The 16,820-nt window shown below is 37.3% G+C and overlaps 1 protein-coding gene across 2 annotated transcripts in view; it reads left to right on the forward strand.

The window, feature by feature from the left end:
• Positions 1-6,819: 6,819 nt before the first annotated feature.
• The window catches only part of BMP5 (bone morphogenetic protein 5), a 135,301-nt gene continuing 125,300 nt past the window's right edge, over positions 6,820-16,820 (forward strand). For both annotated transcript variants that reach the window (XM_081519075.1, XM_081519076.1), the window contains exon 1: positions 6,820-8,053. In XM_081519075.1, coding sequence (XP_081375201.1) covers positions 7,564-8,053 — 490 coding nt within the window. In that variant the 5' untranslated portion in view covers positions 6,820-7,563. The remainder of the gene's footprint in view (positions 8,054-16,820) is intronic.

A 16,820-nucleotide genomic window follows, 5' to 3' on the forward strand; every position in this document is an offset into this window, starting at 1 on the left:
ATTATGTGAGGTATGGACTGGCAGTGAGGTATGATTTCTGTAGCTATTTAGATTATTTTCATTGTAATACTGAATACACATTCAAAATCATAATTATTATTATTGTTTTTAACATATTAGCCAGAAATAATAGAAATTTGTGAATGTAAAGTATTTGTATCTGCATCTGAAAACACTGATGTGGTATTGGATTGACAGGCTACAAAATTTGCTTCTGGTTCTCCTAAAGCAGCCTAAAAGTAAAGTGCGTTTGTCTGATGGGAAGAATATTATTATACCCCCATTTGATGTTATCACTGCCTTGCTAATGAACATGCAGTGATGGAAAATGCAACTCTTCTAGAAAGAAGAAAGAAGTGGAGATTAGGAGAGGGGGGAGCAGGATCACCCTGCAGGAGGAGAGAGGTGGTGAAAGGTGAGAGATAAAGGAAGCAGTTACACACTTGAAAGCGAGTTCTAGATAAGGAAACTAGGCAGAATAAGGTTTTTAAAAACGGAGACACCGAGATAAAGAGTTTATTGTAAAATGGAAGAACAAAAGATATCAAGAGAATGCAAGGGTGACAAAGAAAAAAATCAGTAGCTTTTAAATATAGAAGGTATCTGGGAAAAGAAGAGGGACAGAAGCCCCAGTACCAGAGGGAGCTTCAGAAATGCATGTGCTCCTCTGAGGAGCACGAGGGCCTTTACACACAGGTGTGCACAGACACAGGATACACACAACTCTCTAACAACACCACGGCGTATTCAGAACTGAACCTATTGGGGGTAGGCATGAGGGGCATCTGCTATGTGGTTTAAGATGACTATTTTTTTTTTTTCAGTTGAATTTTAAACAGTTACATAATGGAGCAGGCTTTGCGATTCACCTTACATTAGAATCCAAGAAGGAACTGGAAATGCGAGCAAAGAGGAAGGTGTGATAAACAGGTACCATTTTGAAGGATATATTCTTTCTGTGATGCAACAGCATTGTGTGTCTAAGAAATTGCATTTTAAGCTCAGCATTCAAGTATAAATATTTAAGGAAATCATTCTAGAAACAATTAACCTCCGAATTTGAAAAGATTGGAGACTGTGTGTTTTATTCATTGCTATAACAGATGCTGAATAAATTATATTTAGTATATAAACAAGTGCAAATGTTTTTCTGGATGCAAGCATTGTGTTATTTCTTTAAACAATTTATTGTTTACCTGGGAATCTTAGTAGCAATCAAGGAAAAATCAAAAGCCTTGTTCTAACTTGGAAACTCTATTATGATACTGAAACATCCTCATGTGTGTAATGGGCTGGAAGTTGCCAAGACTATTTGTTAGGGGTTCTTAAGTTTGGCTGCTTATTCATCAGTATTAAAAAAATTACTAGTGCCTCCTTAAGAGATACGATTTATTTGGTCTTCTGGCCTAGTCATACTAATGACTATGACCCAGTCATTAGTATTTTTTTTTCTTTTTTAAATTGAGGCATAATTGACATACATTATATTAGCTTCAGATATACAACGTGATTCAATATTTGTATATACCGCAAAATGATCATAAAAAGTCTAGTCTAGTAAGATCTACTCCCTTAACAGCATCAGTAGTATTTCTGAAAAGTTCTCTCTGTTCCCCATTTGTGATTATGTAATGTGGTTTGAGAACCTTTGTGTTACAGAGTTAGTGTTATACACTTACAATTTGAATATTAATCATTTTGTCCATCCTCCTCTTTATTAGTTATATTTTCTCGTCATATTATGTCTTAGGGAACAGAGTTTATATTCTCTCATGATGCAGAATAGGAATGGGTCTTGGGTAGCATATACACAAGTTTTTGTTGTTGTTGTTGCTGTTGGACAGTTTTTGTGATACAATTGGGGCTGATTTGTGAGGCTCTAAATTTATTCTACAGCTTTACCCTAAAGCTATTGATGAGGATGCTATGAAATAGTGTCTATTTCCTTAAAAAAGACAATATGGAAAAGTAGGGCTGTTTAGGCTTCCCAGGTGGTGCTAGTGGTTAAGAACCTGCCTGCCAAAGCAGAAGATGTAAGAAATGCCGGTTCGATCCCTGGGTCAGGAAATCCCCTGGGGAAAGCATGGCAACCTACTCCAGTGTTCATGCCTGGAGAATCCCATGGCCAGAGGAGCCTGGCCAGCTACAGTCCGTAGGGTAACCCTATGGACTGAAGTGACTTAGCGCGCACACAGGGCTATTTAATTAAAGCACTACTGATAATGTAAGTATGCTATCAAGGCACACTTGCATTAGGTAAAGTAATTTAAAAATTTCCTTTGAATTGTCTCATTTTGAATGTATCAGTGGGAAGAACATTTATAGGTTACACCTTCCACTGACAACTGAAGCACCATTTGTGGGAATTACAGGGGTACGTCATGCCCTTCATTTATCTGTGAGATTCCTACAAATTTTGAATTGGTTAGTATGTCGGTGAGATACTTCTAGAGTATTCCACGTGCTAAAGTGTGGAGGATGGAAAATGTGAAAGACTTTGACTTTGGGACACCCCAACCCGCTTTATCAAATGCCTCTTCCACCCTCCAGGTATGTTCAGACTTCACCTCATCCCAGTGTGTGTCTCAACACTCGACACCTACTTGAGTCTTGGCAGGTGTGGTGTTCACTGCTAATGTCTGTTAAACAAAAGGTGGTCACATTCAGGGCTTCTTGTAACATGTGTCATAAAACAGCACTCAAACTCAAAACAAATAAGCCATTACAAGCCAAAGGAATGAGGTATTAATTGACAGGAACAGAAATTGCTCTTTTGGGTGAAGGGCCACTTTAATTCAATGGGCTCTCACCTCATCAGAGCTCCCTGTAATGATAGACCAAGATATTTTGCAAGTGCTAACACAATTCATCGCTGTTTAGTTACTAAGTCATGTCCAACTCTTTTGCGATCCCATGGACTGTAACCCGCCAGGTTCCTCTGTCCATGGGATTCTCCAGGCAAGAATACTGGAGTGGGTTGCCATTCCCTTCTCCAGGTGGTCTTCCTGACCCAGGGATCAAACTTGTGTCTCCTGTATTGGCAAGCAGATTCTCTACCATTGAGACACCAGGGAAGCCCTAATGGGACTCTTTATATGATGCTTTTAGATGTTTGCACTCTGATTCTTGGCTGTGGGCTGAGGCCTGCAATAGGCTAGTTTCCTCGCAAAAGGAGTCTTTGGTACTGTAGGTGAGCCTTTCTATTAAGAGATAGAGGAATTTGTCGATGAGTATGTCTATGAATCCTTACAATTCATAATGCTTCCAGAGAATACTGCCCTTTAAAAAAATCCCTGAAATATTGTTCATCTTCATTAAAAAGTCAGTTGTTCAACAAATATTAATTGAGCTGCTAATATGTACTGTTTAACAGTGATGAACAAAATAAACTCAACCCCTACTTTTATGGTGCTTGTATTCTAGCTAAACTCTCAAGCAAAAAGTGAAATTATCTTTTGAGTAACAATAACATTTAAGTAATAATTTTATGCCCTTAAATCAACTGAATCTATAAAACATGATTGTAAGCTTTTTGAGGACAAGTATATTGTTTGATTTGTTTTTCAGTATATGCAAAACGGATAATGCATAATAGTCATATATAGACATTCAATAAATGCTTGTTGAATTTATAAATTATTCCAAATGCTCAGTCATTGTGAATGAGTTTTTAAAATTATGAAGTGTGCTCTATGAATGAAATTATTCTTTAATGGTTAACTAAATAACAGCTTAATGCTCAATCTACCTATTTAAATAATCTGTCAATTTGGATGAGAGATGAATCCTCTGCCTTAGTAATTTGACTTACCAATCTCTTGGGATCAGTTAATTGGAGTCTGTTTGTCAGATGAATCCTTAGATTCGTATTTCATTAACAGTGTTGTCTTTCTAATGGTTAAATGTTGGTTCATTCTTCCTTAAGTAACTGCCAGACTACCTATTCTCATGAAATAAAATAAAATAATCTTAGGAACATGGACTAATACCAAAGCGTATTGATGCATCTTCTGTTCACTTAAAAATATTCAATAATGTCACCCCTTATTAAAAATAATACCAACCAAAAGTTTCAAATGTTTTGGGTCTCTATCTTTTACTATTCACATCCAATATTTCTTATACTGTTAACCCAGGAGAAAGTGGAGGCTATATCCACAATTACCATCGCTTTTGGGTTATTGCAGGCATGTCCAAGTCAGATGGAATGAAACAGAAAGACCTTTCCAGAACCACCCAGATTTATAGATACTGCAACCTTCTTTTGATAGGCTGGGGAAAATGGATCTGTCTACTGACTGTTGTCAGTTTGCATATCTGTGAACTAAATGTGTCCAATTTTTGTGAGGGGTAAGAGAAAAATGAACGGGAGGAAAGACAGTGCGGAAGGACTTCTTCCATGTATTCAGTTGTCTCTGTTTCCAGCCAGAAGGCCACTTATATTAGCACATATCCCAGGCAAAGACTACGCTGTGAGAGGTGGGTTTTTACGAAGGCCCCTCTTCTTGGAATGTGCTTATCTTTAGGAACAATTCTTGTGATGCCATGGATATTTCTCCTGTCCCAACTTCTTCCATACTGAATATATTTCTTTGGTCTATTCAATGACTTAAGCAACTTTTGAATATATGCTCTGAAATTTGGAACATTTATACGTTGTCACTGCAAAATGCTTAATCTTCTAAATTGCCCTCACGTACTTAGATACACACCCACCCGGAAATCCCAATGATGTGGCATGACGCCTTTACTTTTAAGTAGAAATAAATCTAGCTTTTTGCTTGGTGGTTAGCATTTCCCCTCTCTTTCTGGCAGGTTTTTTTTCTTCTTTATTTTCTTTCCCTCTTTACATGTGTTGATCCTTTTGAAAATGAATGTTTGCCAACTCTTGTCTGAGTTGGAAAGGAGGTGGGGAAGAGTGGATACAAAAAGTTCTGACTAAGAACGCTAGCAACTGATTTCTAGACTAGAGGCGGGCTCTGTGCCTGGTGAAGCAATTAAATTACAATTACACTGATTGATATAATAAATCAGACTTTGGGAAAATGAGTTTGGGGACTGGTGACACCTAGACTCATTTTTATTTTTCACTCGCATCTTAGGGAGAAAACTCAACACTTGCGGAAGATAAGAGTTGTTTCTTCCTCTAGGGCAGCCAGTTTTCACTTGTAACTCTAAGCTGTGCTCCAGAGACAGGAAGCAAATTCATAACCTTGACCATTTCTTTGAAAATGTAAAGAGAAAAACTGCAGTAACTTTTATCTGGGGGCATGTTAAATAAATGCACAGGAGAAAGCTTTTATCTCCAAGTAATTGATTTGAATCCTCACCATTGGCCAAAAAATTCTTAGTTTGTTTTGGATGTGAAATCCACAGTCTCAAGGAGTTTAGTGGTTTCAATCATTTCTTACTGAAATGGTATTCTTTAATTCACTTTCAAGCTGCACTACTGCTATTCATGGGACAGCTATGTTATAGAAGTACGTCATGTATGTCAGTATTTGGGTCTGCTACTGTGGCATCCAACTTGGCTGTTAATAAAGGATTGTCAGTAGGGCAAATATTCAACGGTGTCATCAAGTTTGAATGCAGTAAGTTTGTATTAGAAAAATGATGCAGACAATAAGATTCCGCAAGCCCTTTTGGTATCTTGTCTTCACCAATAAATTGTAGATTTATGAGAAATATGGCTTTGCTTTAAACACTCGGAGGAAATATTTAAAAAGAAATTAAATAAGAAACCAGGCACCTCTAGGTAAAGGAAAAACATTAAAATTTCATAATAGTTTGAGAATTTGTTTGATAAATCTACCCTGGTATCAGAATATTCTCCCAGACAATGAAAGCACTGTGAGGCCCAGAGTTACGGGGGAGCTTCTAAGGGAAATGATAGCAACACTGCAGACTTCCAAACTGTAAAGGCATTAAACGTTAAGGATAAACACGCACTTTGCTCATTTCCCTGGATGAAGTGTGGTATATTAGAAAGGTGTGCACTTTCCCCATTGTACCCCATCAGATTTTGAAAATGCAAATCTGCATGCAGTCAGAAAGAATATTTGACTTCTGTTTATTTGCATGGGTTAAGGCAAATCAAAATACTGAGTACAACATATGGGAAATATCTAATTTGTAAATCTGCTTATATTTCAACTGAAATGACTTGAAAGTTAAGAAGCATGACACCATATCTTAGGCTATTTGTATTTCAAATGCACTGCATTAACTAGAGAAGTGTGAATATACTTTGCTGCTTAAAATCTTGATATTCAAAGATCACTAAAGCTGGGCTCTCTCATCACCATTATTGAATTATTATAACTACGGCTTTGGGAAGTAGAATATATTTACTGATGATGAATTCTCTACTGTATTTTATTCTGAAAAAATCTGGCTGTCATTAACCAACAACAAATTAACCTTCATTTATGAAACTTCCTTTTCTTTTGTAAGAAGTAAACTTTAACAACTTGTAAAAACTAGAAACAACCTCAAATATAGGCTAGAGATACCTCGTGTTAATTCAGCCACAACCTGAGACTTAATATAGAAATGTACTAAATGTGTACTATTAAAAAAAAAAGATCTGAAAGGGCCCTCTATAAAATTAGTGACCAAATTTTCAGTCTGCTGCTTGAAAACTGGCTTTCCCCCACTAGAACTTACATGCTCCCTGCATCCCTGTTCTGTGTGAGATGCGTGTCTATGAAATTGTGAAAATGGAGGCCTTTCTGGTAGCAAAGGGGTTAAGTTCTTTTTGCTTTACCAGTTTCAAATTACAATGAGAAGCCTCTTCTTTCCCAGCAGGGTTGTGCTTACATTACTCTTTAGATCTCCCTTGAAGAGGGCTGGTATATTTGTGTCTGCTGGAGGTGGAATTAACAGTAAGAAGGAGAAAGAGAGTGAAGGGACTTACAGGAAGGTTTGCAAGTAAATTCAGGAAAACACATTGACTTGAATAGTACAACCTTGAGTCTTGTTTTACACTAAGACGACACAAAAGATGTTAAAGTTATCACCAAGCTGCCGGACAAATATATATTCCAACACCAAGGTGCAGATCAGCATAGATCTGTGATTCAGAAATCAGGATTTATTTTGGAAAGAGCTCAAGGGTTGAGAAGAACTCAAGAGCAAGTGAAGATCACTGTGGGAACTACAATTTATTAGAAGATCAACTTTCGTTCATTCCAATACCAAAGGCCTGATTATCATATATTGATATAGGAATGCATAGGTCATCTGATCAAATAATATTAGCCGCCTTCTGCTCCATCCATGCAGCAAAAGCTCTTAACAACTGTGGATAATTGGAAATTCGAGTTTCAGCTTTCTTAGAAATAACTACTCTTGACATATTTCAAAATACTGAAAATAGAGCAGGAAAATCAGTGAGGATGTGTGTTCAGAAATGTCACTGTCACTTCAGAAATGAAGAATAGGTAAATTTGTTTTTCAGCTACTGGGAAAATATACCTCCTAAGGACTTAGAATTTTTTTTTTTTTTCTTCTGGTAAGAGGACAAGAAGGACTAAAAATATCAACTTTTGCTTTTGGACAAAAATGCATCTGACTGTATTTTTACTTAGGGGTATTGTGGGTTTCCTCTGGAGCTGCTGGGTTCTAGTGGGTTCTGCGAAAGGAAGTTTGGGAGACAATCATGTTCACTCCAGTTTTATTTATAGAAGACTACGGAACCACGAAAGACGGGAAATACAGAGGGAAATTCTCTCTATCTTGGGTTTGCCTCACAGACCCAGACCATTTTCACCTGGAAAACAAGCTTCCTCTGCACCTCTCTTTATGCTGGACCTGTACAACGCCATGGCCAGTGAGGAGAACCCCGAGGAGCTGGAGTACTCCGTGAGGGCACCCCTGGCAGCAGACTCCTGGGGAGCCAGGAAGGGCTCCCCAGCCTCTCCCAATGGGTACCCTCGCCGCATCCAGTTGTCTCGAGCGTCCCCCCTGACCACCCAGAGTCCTCCGCTAGCCAGCCTTCATGATGCCAACTTTCTGAATGATGCTGACATGGTCATGAGCTTTGTCAATTTAGGTACGTTGTTCATTTATTTGTTAATCTATGTTATTGCAAAGCGGTAGTTTTCCTAATGGCTAAGTAGCTGCCTGGTAGGTGGTCATGTTTATGGAAAGTCATTTTCTATAACTCCCTCTCCAGCTTCTGTTTCCCTTTTTTCGTTGATGTAATATAAGATTTTGCCTTTAGGCAACAGAGTTATATGTACATATACAATATTATTTTAATATAAATAGTTAAAATTAAACATGTGGTTTGGGTAGATTTGGATCTTTTCACATCTTGTTAAAATTTAAATTTTGTTTAAATGTATGAATAAACAGGCAGTTGTCTAAATAATTTATGAGGACAGCTAATCTATGGGCCAAATAATAATAATAATGCAGGTATTTACAGATGGAAGGGTAAAAGCGACATTCTGAACCTTTTTTTTTGGTTAGTAATTTAAAAAGCATATAAGTGTAACTTAAATGCCACTTAAGAACTCTCACTTCAGGGCAGAAACTACTGTGAAAGTATTGATGTGAAACTAATTAAGATCAAATAATATTGTAAAAGATTACTATCAGAGACTTTCAGGACAGATTCTGAAATTCTGTGAAAAATATTTTCAAAAGAATTTTCAATCTAACATTTTTTTACTAGAATGACTAAAATACATCATACTTACTTGATGTTTTTCAGAGGCAAGAGAAATGTAAAACATGTTATGATGGTCTTTACCTATATAAAATTTTCCTTGTCATTTAAGATAAAAATATTTCAATCAAAAATTATGTAATTAACAGAATTCTTAGAGAATAATTTTTAAAATTATATTTTACTGAGTGCTGATACTGACAATACAAAAAATTGATCTTGACAAAATCAAATGATAAATTAATGCTTTGTTTTCATCCTGCAATATTATTAAGGAGTCTTCACTTTAAAATGATTTTACAAAGGCTGTGATTTTCCTTAAATTTTTTGGTAGCCACTGAAGGTAAAAGTTTGCTATCTTTAGACACTAAAAAAAGAAACTAAACAGAATCAACAAATGTAATCAATTCTTAATGTTAGAGTTTTTAAGACTTTGTTTTAAAAGTGCCATCTGCTTGGACTTAAAATTGACATGTTCTATTAGACCCTTAATTAAAAACTTCCTCGTATATCAAAAAAATATTCTTTGAAAAGTCAGATAGCAACAAATCTTAATGACACATGAAGCTTTTATAATATGTGTTGCTTAATATGCCCTGTTCATTTGCTCTGAGCAGTCCTAGTAAGAAGGATAAGGTGCCTGATAAATCATATGTTTCACGTTATAAGAGACAAAGCTCTCATTATAAGCTGTAGTAAGTCATTGGTGGTTGCCTTAATCAAGTATCCTGGGGGCCTTTTCTTCTCTATGTAATTAACAGGTTCCGTTTGGAACTTTCAAGCCATCAAAATATGTCTTAATCCTAAATTAGTTTGAGTGCTTTTTCCTGGTAGGAGTGACATGCAAATATGACTCATGGTATATTTGACTTTGTAGCAATTTCTCAAGATTATTCAATAACTTAAGTTTCTTTTTAATATTTTTATAGAAAAAGTACAATCTAGCATGATTTACATATTTATAAATCACTGAAAAAGCAGTGATTGTTTTATTGATTTATAAAACAATAGCTAAGTCGTGAATCTGTCCTAGTAATATATTATATGACAATTGAATGCTTTGATCATTCACAAGAGAAGTGTATTTGTTTTTTCAGAAAGGAATGAAATACTATTTTTGAACCCTTGCTCCATTGCTTTTTATACATTTACATAGAATAAGAAAGCCAACAATAATAATAAACAGTTTTATTCAGGGACTTCTGAGACCATTTTTATCATTAAAGCATATTTATGTTTTTAGATCAATAAAATTTTCATTACTTGGATTATAATCACAGAGCAGTAAATTAATTATACTATGAAATATAAGTATTAATTTTACACTAAAGAAACAATACTGGATGTGAGTTTCAGAAAATGTTTATTTATTTATTTATTCATATCATGCTTAACTTGCTGAGTAGTGATTTATCTTCAACAATAAACTGTGTTGCTTTTTCTTTAAAAATTCCAAACTAAATGTCTCACATGCAATTATTGACTAATTAATTTTGATACTAAGTGAGTTTTTCCTAGGAGTCTCTGAGGAAAATTAAACCACAATTTTATTTTATTCTATTTAGACCATGCCTTCTAATACAGCCAAAGCTTGCAGTCAATCACTACTTAGTAAAAAGCTTTGACTCCTGTATTCCTTATGTACTAAAATAGGTCAAAGCATACTTACAAAAGGTAAAAGTGTAATATCATTATTAACTGCGCTAAGAATTTCAGTGTTTCTTATGGTAACATTAATTAACAAAGACTCAAGAGGATTTTATTTTATTTTTTTAGTGTCTTTAAAGATATGTATAGAGTGGAGACTGAGGGCAAATGATCAAATTAGCAAGAGGCAAGGGATTTGTATTGAGGAAGCCACCTGATATTTAAATATGTGAAAAGAATCTGTTGACATTTCCCATAATAAGTTGAATTATATAAAAAGGATCCAGTAGCATCCTTGCTATTCATGCCTGCCTGGGTCATTTTCAAGTTACATAATGGATTTTCTACAATTATCTTGTCATTCAGAAACACGTTTTTTTTCGAGCATAAGTTTTGCTCCCCAAGAACAATTAAATTTAATTCAAACTGTGATTAATTTTATGTTCATAAGCAGAAAACAGATTGGAATTTACTAGAAGAAAAAATAAAATGTGAATAAATTGCCTCAAAGCCAATGTAAACACTAAATATAAAATTAAACACATTATTCTGACCTTTAAACTATTTTTTTCTGATTTGTTCACTTTGAAGAAACAAATATTAATTATTAATTGTGTGAAGAGACACTTTCCACCTAATTTTATTCATTATTCTTAGGCCAAATTTCGTCAGTCTCCTAGTCAACAGCTTTTACAGATTGATTTCTCTGTTTTGTCCTTAAAACTATTTAATATCAGTAGAATTTTGCTTATTCAGTTCCACATTATTTTGTTAGTAACAAAAACATCATTCTGGTAATTTTTTTTTTAACTATCACTCTTTCTAAAATGTTAAGGGTTAGTTTATATATCAAATACATTTGCAAATGAAAAGAATAATTAGGTAGCTTGTTCGCAATATTTAAGTATATCTTTAGTTTACATAAAGATAAACAAGTAGTATATTTCTAAGACCTTTTAGGTAGAAACTAATTTTACTTGATTACTTGTATAATTAAAATGTTGTAACATTTGTACATGTTTCAGAGGAAAGTACAGAAAACAGCAAACACAGGAAATTCCCTTTTATATTACTGTTTTTCTACATGTAGTTCCCTGATAAAGAACTTTAGGTTTATTAATGGGCTTTGATCAGTTGGCTTGGAGTCAAATGCTTAGGTACAATTCAAGAATGTAAACTCATTCTCATGCATAAAAGTATGCAAATGTGGTGTTTACATTTTTTTATTTTATAACAACATATTTAGCATGTTAAGGTATGAAATAGAAAAACAGTTTCACGATTTTAAATGAAAGCCTTCTCCCTCACTTTCCCCAATCATGAAACTCTCTTGGTACTGGAAGAAAAAAATGTGCATATACTCTCAGTTGACAGATTTGAAAGACATCATTGATATTTATTGTTGGTTTTGGCTGACTCAAGTGCCCAGTGGAGAGGAATTTATACACAGATCTACCTAAAGAAGCCTATCTATGTAGTCCCTCCAACAGGGTTATTAACACTTGTATAACATAAACACACCTATAAACACACGCAAGGTTTGTTTTTTTTTTGTTTTTTTTTTTTTGAGGAAGGGGGTATGAGAGGAAAAAAATATCTAGAACCATTATAGTACATATTCCTGGATTATGCCTGGAATAACAAATGGTAATATTGGGTGAAATAGTCATTTTTTTCTTTCACTTTTCACTTTTGAAAAGAAGTTGCTGAGGGTGGAGACCTTTATCTTTCTTCTCCATGAACTCTTGGCATTCTTGACCATGCCCCCCGGGGGGACCTTGTTCTTCTCTAATGCTATGTCCTTGCTGATGGACGGCATGGCTGCAGAGATAATTATAACCACAGTTTAATTAGAAGTGTTTTGCAGGTTTGACTGGTCACTCACAAATTGCTAGTTTTAGAAGTTTGATCAGGAGTCAGGGCTGGAGAGAAGGTATTGACGTGACGACACGCTCTGGAAGGGCTCGGGGTCGCTCACCCAGCACCTCCAGCTCCTTCACTTGCGTCTCTCCATTTGTGCAGTACCACCTCCCTCTCCTGTTTGCCTCCCCCCCCCCCACTCGTCTTTCTGCCTTCCCCCTGGAGTTCTAGGGCCTCTCCAGCTCCAGGCTCTCTTGGCACCCCTCTGCTGACTGCCCCACCTCTCCTGGGGTCTGCCTTTGGTCCTTGTTTCTTCATGGCTGGAGGCTTAGAGGAGCTGAAAATCAATTTGTCACAGCTCCATAATTGAGGTACAGTCTCCTGTTTTCTCTCTCCTCGAGAAGGAAAAGGATATGAAGCCTCCATGCAGCCTCCATGCATCAGGAGCAAAGCTCCCCAGAGCGTCGGAGCCTCACCAGCAGGCGGTTGAGTCCGCTTTAATTGCTTCTCTCCCATCCCCATTCTTCCCTGCCTCCTCACCTCTCCCTGAAGATCTCCTGGACTAAATTTAATTGTTTGTGCCTCTCCTAATTTATAACACTATTAAAATTTAAAAGGGGGAAATTCAAGGCCAAGTGTTGCAAAAGGGAAAAACGCATCAGTGAACAAAAATCACGCTCATCAAAATCGCAACTCGTTTTTGAGTTAGAAAACCCTTCGGCTGATAGAATTTTTATGTAATACTCGTCGCGTGTCTGTGAAGAGTGATGATTTCCTTGTTTAAGTTGAGGAGAGATGTTGAGAAAATATAAAGAGATCAAGAGTAAACTGCTGGAGGCAGGGAACAGGGAGGATGAGACGGGGACAGAAAAAGTGTTTTTCTAAAGCCCTGGAAAGGAGGAGAATGAATGGAATGAGTGTGAGGGGCCGCCTCTGGGCCTCGCAGGTGGAGGCTGTGGGGAAACCCTCAGGCCGCATCCTGCTGATGGCAGCTCACGCCACATCCCCAACCTCCCCAACCGCATCAGCTCCGGGGGAAGCCCTTTCATCCTTGCAGACTGAAATACCGAAGCGGGGCGGAGGGAGGGGGCGCTCCATGTGTGTGTACAAGGAGCTCACAGACGGGCCACTCACATTTGCAGTCATAAATAATGTAGTAACTCAGCTTGAAAAAACCACAGGTTCAAGGAAGAGGCTTCCCTGACGCAGAGAGGGGCTGAGATCAGAAGAGCCACTGAAAGGGTGGGAGGGAAACAATGTGTCCCTTGTTCTAGGGAATATTTATGAGGGCTTCTTTGCACCTTCAGTTCATATTTTATTGGCTGGGCTGTGGGGTTTCCCCATTTGCTCATCCCTTAAAATAATACCCTTGGCTAAGATAGCCTTTAAAATACACCAGTTAGCCCTGACAACTGGCTCATTTATTTGGGGAGAGGGAAAGGGAGCTGCTGAGATGTCCATGTCTGATGGGGATGTTTAAGATCCAGTCGTGGGTCTTAAAATTATGACTCAGATAAAAATCGTAGTGGGAGTATTCACCTGCCATTTTCGGAGATGTTTACAGGAATCTATGGAACCAAATAGTAACCCAGGTTTGTGAGAGTCTTCTTTTAATGGCTGTGATTAAATTGATAATATAATAAGGTATTATAGAAACAAAATCTGTTAAAAAGTACAGTGTTCAAAATGAAAAAAAATATCATTTGTAAGTTAGTAAAAAGTCTGCGTAGTGGTTTGAGGAGAAAAGGAAATAACAAACCTTCATAACCAAAGAGGGCACATATACTACGCTTGGAAGGCCGTGAACTACCCACATCTTGTAGAAAACGGAAAAACCCAGACCTTGTATAATGTTGAATTGTTTGGTTGGTATAGAAATTAAACCAAGGTTTAATGATATCATAATTTCTAAGATGGTGAAGATCCTCGGCTTCACAATGATGTGTCCTTTCTCTCTATTTTCCCTGAACCATGCAATCTTGGGAATTACATTACAAAAAGAATGCTGCGTTTTAGAAATAAATCCATCTAATTACATTATCTCTTACATATTGTGTTTATTTAACTTCTTTCTGGAAGTAAAGAACAACTTTTATTGTGCTTGTGGTTTAATAGCTTTCTTGAAGTTGTTTGCAACAAAGAAAATAGTTTAAAGAGGTCAGATGCAAATCTCATTTAGATTTTATGCGGGCCTAGGAGACATGTCAACATTAAAAGATTTATTAACATTTACAGACCCCTTCAGCTATGCTGTCTTGATATGAGAAATTCAATATTATTTGTTGTGCACAGATTTCCTGTCCTCAGTGTAACTTTGCAGTTAGCCTTCCTATGCAGGGAGATGGAGTCTACTTGCAGAATCCTAAAGTCCATGATATATTCCTGCTCAAACAGCTCTTAGGTTTAATTATAAATGAAATCTAATTGCAGAGTAGCACGGAAGAAGCCAAAATGCCTATATTAGAATTCCATAGGCTACACTTTCTTTCAGGGTCACCTCAGGCAAGTTATCAATACTTAGATTCTCGAGCTGCCTCTGATTCTCTGACTAAGAAGTTCTGAAGATAATAAGAACACCTTCCTCCTTGAGTGTTGAGAGAATTAAATGAGTTAATTACATACAATTTTAAGAAGCGTATTTGGAGCATAGACCTCTTGAAATGGCAGTGATTGTTATTGGAATTGCATTTGTAGCCAACATCTGTATTGCATTTGCAGGGGCGGCTAAGTAATTTGTGGAGCCCAATGTGAAATGAAAATGTGGGGCCACTTGTTTAAAAGTTATCAAGAATTCCAAGATGGTGGCTGCAGGGTATTAGACCCAGCACAGGGTCCTCCTAAGTGCATATTTGATGACATGTAACACTAGCAGGAATCAAGCCCTATTCATCCATTTTTATCCCCAGTGGAAAGAGACAAGTTGCACAAACTGAGGCATTTGTGGGGAATTTAATTAAGGTTATATTTCTAATGTCGTGAGTGGGGCTTTCTGGAAAAAGTGGAGATAATGCAGCACCTGGACTTGCAGGGGAGCCTTCCTTCTCGACTGCTGGGATGGGATGGGAGCAGAAACAGTTACCAGCAGAAGAGCTGTAGGGGAAGACCCCCTATGGGACCGGTGGTCTTTGTGAGAGGGATGCCAGGCAGCCAACTCCGGGTGCTCAGCAGGGAGCGAGGCCTGGGAGTAAACAGCAGACTTCACTTCTCTGCTCTCTTTACTGTTGGCTGATCGTCACTGAAAGCTGAGGGCCATGGGGCCCATTGGATCAGCTCTCGAAAAATCAGCCTCTTGGTACGGACAGCTGAGCAGAGAAATGTGGAGAGTGGATCTTGAGGCATAAACTGAAGATATCTGGGACAAATGGATAAATGCATATTGAGTGTTTAGTCAACAAGAGTTCTAGAATCACTTCAATTTCAGTGCAACTTACTGATATGTACGTTAATCCTTGTCCAGGTTAATTGATGGCAAAATTTAAGAGATAATGATTTACTGTGAGAGCTGATTACATCACAAGTTGGTTGAGTGGCCAAAACAGGCATGGGATGCTGAAAAAAGTTCTTAAATTGTATCTGGATCTCTAATTTTATGTTATACATTAAAAGTATTGTAGAGCAAACTAAAATTAAAACCAAAGGCTCACAAGAACTTCCCTGGTAGTTCAGTGGTTAAGACCCCAAGTTTCCAACCCTGGGGGTGTAGGCCCTGTTCCTGGCTGGGGAACTAAGATCCCACATGACAGGTGACATGGTCAAATTTTCTTTTTTAATTAAAAAGAAATGCTAGTAAAAAAAAAACAGAAAACAAACCTACAATACAAACAGTAGACTACCATTGCCAATCACAAAACTCAGTATAGAAAATACTACCATAAATGCAGGGAGAATATAAAGAGCAGTATATGTTTGCAATCTCAGGTCTGTTGATTCTCAATCTTATGTCATTCTTCCTCACATGGCCCATGAGTGTGTGACGGGTTTTTGAATTCTGAGTGGAATCACCTGATGCCATCTGCGGCTCCTGTTGCAGGCAGAAATCATTTCAGGGGGAGGTAAATTGGAATAATTGTCTTTCTCTTTGCTACCTCTCTTCTCCCCTGGCAGAGTTCCTGTGAATCCCAGATGTGTAATTTCATGGGGGCGCAGGTGTGTCTGCTATTTAGTTCACATACATAACCAACCTCTAAGCCTGGAGGCCAGGGCATCCCCTATCGTTTAATCCCAGATGAGGATCAAGTAGAAGAGCTTCTTCCCAGTATAGACCCTGCTCCCCTGTAAATCCCCGAAGGATGGTGATTTTAACCTGAGTTTACTTCAATAGTTATCAAAAGCAGAGGAAGAGAGAGTTCCACTTGGAAATGTTGTAGGCTTCTCAGCAGATAATCTTGATTTAGACATTGATGACTAATTTCATGGGGAAGAAATGCAAGTCATCATTTATATGGGCCTTGTGGTTAATATTTTGCAGATGTTTTCTTTGCTTAGAGTGAGGAGAGGTTACTTGGTCCCCTAACCATCTCGTAAAAGGTTTTGGAGTCGGAATGGTTTGAATACCAACTTTGCATTAATACCTGCGTATCTTGCTTCCCTAGTGGCTCAGATGCTAAAGAATCTGCAATGCAGGAGACCTGGGCTTGAT

Source organism: Giraffa tippelskirchi, chromosome 8, assembly GCF_054371585.1.
Source record: "Giraffa tippelskirchi isolate mGirTip1 chromosome 8, T2T-mGirTip1v1.2.pri, whole genome shotgun sequence".
NCBI classification, from domain to species: Eukaryota; Metazoa; Chordata; class Mammalia; order Artiodactyla; family Giraffidae; genus Giraffa; species Giraffa tippelskirchi.